A 5,173-nucleotide genomic window follows, 5' to 3' on the forward strand; every position below is an offset into this window, starting at 1 on the left:
GACCCTCCTATATTTACCTAAACTTAGATGAATCCCAATTTTTTATGACCTCTATTCTAACTTGTCTAATAGCCAGTTTTTCTCTGTGTTGGATCTCCTAGGTATAGTGTAAACCAAGCCACTTGTAGTTCACAATGGAACGTAGCTTGTAGTTTCTAGAACATTGATAGTCACTTTTCAATGACTTAATCTGAAATGAGTGTTCTTCACTCATCTATGATACCCACAATCTAAAGGTGTAAGCCCCTTTACAACAATTAACTAGAATCCTTTTTGTTATTTTTTTCAAAACATTGTTGATACCCATTACGGACATCATAATTACATAACATGCTCTTAGGTTGTCCAGGGCCCTCAAATGTCATACATAGAATTGGGTTTTGCTGCTTCCGGTGTAAATCAACATTTAAAATATGGTTGACCAAAAACTCTAACCAAGGAACTTAAATGATGATAAATATATGATTTTTATATATACACAATTTAGACGAAATAACAACAATAGTATAAAATACATAATTACTTCCACTATTTTTTAACTGAAGCACCAAAATGTTGTGATACTTTCAAAGGACCTACCATGTAGTGAAAAGAATTACTTTCAAAGTCGCATGTTTAAAGTTAGATAACGACAACGTATAATCGAAAACTACATACATACAAAAACATAATCTAACCACTCCTAAAACCCTCACAAATCTGACACAAGGTCCTTGAGAGTTTAACTCCTTTATAAATCAAATTTCGTCTAGTAGTAGGTATGTGGTTCAACAAAATTCTCCATATGATTTTTTCCCAAGTCCATTCATCGTCAAGTCCTCATCAATTGACCTAAACCAACTGAAATTCTTTGAAAAGATTCTATGATTCAAACATACAACTGATCGAAATCATAGACAAACCTCCACCGTTAATTTTGTAGTATTGCAGATTTAAAACTCGCTAAAACTCTAATGCCAATGTCTCATTTTTCTATAGAAACCAAAACAGTCTCTCATTTAAGCCAACAAATTTTTATGTATGGTTATCACTAAGTACAAAGACCAAGTTTTGTGAGATACAACCAAACTAGACACACTAACAGGTATATTGAATATCGAAATATAAGACATGTCGAGATACCCAAAACCGGTTCAGGCAAAGTGGACCGACTACATATATAGATTATTTTAAGCTTCCATTTTTAGAGCTTTACGTGAACCTGTCAATAATTTGTTGGATTAGGTGTCTAAACCCATAAATATAATTGGTATATAGTTGAATTGATAATAGCACAATTCTTTTGGGTTGCCCTCACAACTAGCAACTAGACATGATGACTTTTGGAGAGAGGTTGAATTTATTATTTGATAAATAAATAAATGATTTATTAATGTATTATGAAAATAATATATTAATTAGAAATCATATTATTTAATTAATATTTAATCAGAAATTAATTGAAATTTATTTTGGGATTAAAAGAATTAACTAAAAGTGCAGGGTTGTTTGACAATTTATTGATAGTTGAGGAAAGAGGCTCTAGAACCTCCCTTGAAAGGCTTGGACGAAAACTTCTAGGAAGGCCCTAGAATTTTCATCCAAGGAGTCTTGGATAAGGATTCTTGGGCTGATTGGTCCATAAGCTAAGGAATTAGGGTTTCCTCTTAAAACCCTCACTTTGGCTCTAAGCTACCTCACTATATAAGGAGCCTAACCCCTTCACATTTTTTTCCACCTGAAACCCTAAGAAGCACAGCCGAAATTTCAAGCTCCCTCCTCCTCTCTCCTCTCTCATCCTCTTGCCAAGTTTAGGTGTGATCTACTAGAGGTTTGACACTTGTGACACTTGCTCTCAAAGTTCAAGTATACTAGGAATTCCTTATTATTACAATATAACAATTAAGGTATGTATTCTAACCCTAGTTTTATGATTTTCAAAAATAGCATATACCTCCTAGGGTTTTCCATTTGATGTTCATTAGTTGTATGTTCAATTAGAGAAAACATAGATCAAAGATCATGGTTGCATGCACATATAGGAATTTTGTTTGTTACGCTCAAAACCCATCAGTGGTATAATAGCATTGGCTTGTTTTCTGTTTAATTGAATGCAATTGTTTGAATTTGATCAATTAGGGTTTATGGCAATTAAACCCTTTGGACTTAGGGTTTCGCAATTAGGGTTTCTTAACCCTAGATTTAGAAATTTTGGAAAGGGTTTTAACCCTTTCCCTTATCCTACATGTTTAGAAAACTAGGGTTCCTTAACCCTCTTGACTTTCGAAATATGGCAAGGGTTGAAATCCTTGCCTTCCTCCCCAAGATTTGCCTTCTTCAAAAATTAGGGTGTCATGATAGGGTTTTCTTATTTTTGGTAATTATCTCTCTATGTGATTAATTGGATAATTATAAATTTTGAATTACCCCTCCCATGCTTTTCAAAAATTAGGGGTAGAGGATTAGGTTAAATTATTTTGATTAATTTAATTGGATAATCCTCAAATGATTTAGTAAGTTAATTAATGGTTTAATTAATAGATAATTTTTAAATCAATTTCTTTTAAATTTAAATGAAATTGTTTTAATTTCAAATTTTAAAAGGATTATAAAACCCTAGTATTTTAAAATGTTTAAAATAAACCTTATACTATATGTAAAATTAAAAGTTTAATATTTACTATATGTATAATACAAGTCAGTTGAACCGCTAGTACGCCTAATTAACGAAGCCGATCTATAAGGGGAGTTTAAGGAAGTGGCCTATAATATGACCGCCATTGGGTATACACTCTTACCCACCGCTCCCTTGATTGGTGGAGGGTCTTTAGTCGAATGAGTTTGAGAGGAAAATAATTCTCATTAATAAGTATAATGAAAATATAGAGCTACTAAATGTTTTTTTATAAAATTCTCAATCTTAGTTACTTTAGGAAAAATGTGAATTTGATGCTAATCCATGAAATTGCACATTGCACTTTATTTAAGTCGTTAGTGGAGCGTGTGTGGTTAATCGGCACACTAATATGGACTAATAAAGGGTAGAAATGGGTATCTTGTAAAAAAAATGGAGCGCATGTGGCTAACCGACACATTGATTAGATGATAAATGACATCGAGAGTACTAAGCTAATTTGCATGGTTATTCACATCTTGATTGTGATCCTCGGTATCCCAGTCACAAATGGAAGAGCATAATCGAGATTAAACATGCCATTGAATAGTTCAATGAATCTCAAAAGATCTAGGAATTTCATTAAAAACCTAATTCGTTTAAATTTCGTTTCTCGTGGTGAAATTGGTAAATTGTCATTTACCTACCTTTACATATTTCACAATTAGATTACCACATTCCTTTTCTAAGTTGTGAAATATCTAGTTGGATTCTAGCCTAAATATTTCATTTGGGTGTTATATTGGGGATTACTCCTATCTAACCTAAAACGTGTCCTTCTTCTTTTTCAGATGTCAACACCGAACGATGCTTATGGTTCCTCCTCCTCCAACAACAACTCCTCCAACAACAACTCCTCCAACAACAACTTATCGCATTCGAATATCTTCTCGAGAGTTAGCTTTGATGGCACTAATTATAATGATTGGACGTGTAACATCAAGATGGCTCTACGTTTCAAGGACAAGGAGTATGTGATCAAAAAGGAACTTATCGATATCGATGAAACCCAAGCTACTACCGCACCCTTAGCTGAGTATAGGAAGCAATACAAAGTGGCATGCATCATGGTGGCTACTATGACTCCTGAACTCCAAAGGTTCTACGAGGATTACTGGCCATACGAGATGAATAAGGACTTGGTGGAAAAGTACCAGCAACGAGCTCGTCAAGAAAATTATGAGGTAGTAAAGTCCCTCATCACAAGCAAGATGAAAGATGAAGAGTCCATCAGTAGCCACGTGCAAAGGATGCAACGATACATGGAGTGCTTGCTAAAGCTTAATGTGAACTTTGATGAGGAATTGGTTATTGATATAGTGTTGCACTCATTGCCCAATTGTTATGATCACATTATCCTAACTTATCATCTGAACAACCGAGAGACCACATTGGCTCAACTTCAGAACCTTCTGCGAACTGCTAAAGCATGAATGAAGGGAAAAAGTGTTGCCTCCACCACTGTTGCTGCTCCTATCTTCGCCATTGGGCAAGGAAAGGGGAAGAAGAGGAAAGGTCCTCCTAAACAGAATTGTAAGGGAAAGTCCCAAGCTGGGTCCTCAAGCAATGGACCCAAAGGAAAGGCCAGTTCTGACGCTCCTCCCACCTCTAATCCTAAAGAGGCTGCCTGATTTTACTTCCATGAGAAAGTGCATTAGAAATGAAGCTTCCCCATGTACTTGCAAGACATAAAGGATGGCAAGTTGAAGCCAACCTCGGCAGGTATTTACACTATCTTATCTAAAAACTCATCATATTCTCATTCTTGGCTCCTTGATACAAGATGTGGTTTTGATATTCATTCTGATTTGCAGGAGCTAAGAAAAAGTGAGGATGTGGAGCATAGGAGAATGAACTTGATCATGGGAAATAGGAGATTGTCACCTATTACCAAGATTGGAGTTTATAACTTAGTGCTTAGTAGTGGGTTGTGTTTAGATTTGAATAATTGTTGCTACTCGTCAGATATGACACGAAACATCATTTCATTTCATGATTTATATAGATAATGTTTTAGATATTCTTTTGATAATGAGAATGGATTTATTTATGCTTTTAAAAATGGTGTATTTTATTTTGAAGCTTTACCTTGTGATGGAGTGTATGAAACTGTGATGGGTGTAGACGATTTAGGTAATAGTGTTTTACAAATTGATTCGTCTAATGGTTTAGACAAAGCATGCTTGTGGCATTGTCATCTTTGACATGTCAACGAGAAACACATGGCCCAAATCCAAAAGGATGGAGTGTTGGAATGATTTGACTTAAGGTCGGATGATATGTGTGAATCTTGTTTACTTGGAAAGATGATAAAATCACCTTTCACTGGTTCTTGTGAAGGAGGTGAAGGATTGTTGGATCTCATACACAAATGTGTGTGGGCCCTTTAGATCCACCACAAGGGATGCAAATCGATTCTATGTGACTTTTACTGATGATTATAATAGATATGACTATATCTACTTAATCAAGCATAAGTCAGAAACCTTTGAAAAGTTCAAAGAGTTCAAACAAGAAGTC

The 5,173-nt window shown here is 34.9% G+C and overlaps 1 protein-coding gene across 1 annotated transcript; it reads left to right on the top strand.

The window, feature by feature from the left end:
- Positions 1–3,597: 3,597 nt before the first annotated feature.
- On the top strand, positions 3,598–4,086 carry LOC145139770 (uncharacterized). The gene has a single exon (XM_079073479.1). The coding sequence runs from the start codon at positions 3,598–3,600 to the stop codon at positions 4,084–4,086; it is 489 nt and encodes a 162-aa protein (XP_078929605.1).
- The last annotated feature ends 1,087 nt before the right edge of the window (positions 4,087–5,173 follow it).

Source organism: Lactuca virosa, chromosome 9 (genome assembly GCF_052849685.1).
Source record: "Lactuca virosa cultivar CGN04683 chromosome 9, Lactuca_virosa_CGN04683_v6, whole genome shotgun sequence".
Taxonomy (NCBI): domain Eukaryota; kingdom Viridiplantae; phylum Streptophyta; class Magnoliopsida; order Asterales; family Asteraceae; genus Lactuca; species Lactuca virosa.

Excerpts from the sequence above, each read along its gene's own strand:
- LOC145139770 (XM_079073479.1), top strand. The coding sequence starts at position 3,598 with ATGGCTCTACGTTTCAAGGACAAGGAGTATGTGATCAAAAAGGAACTT.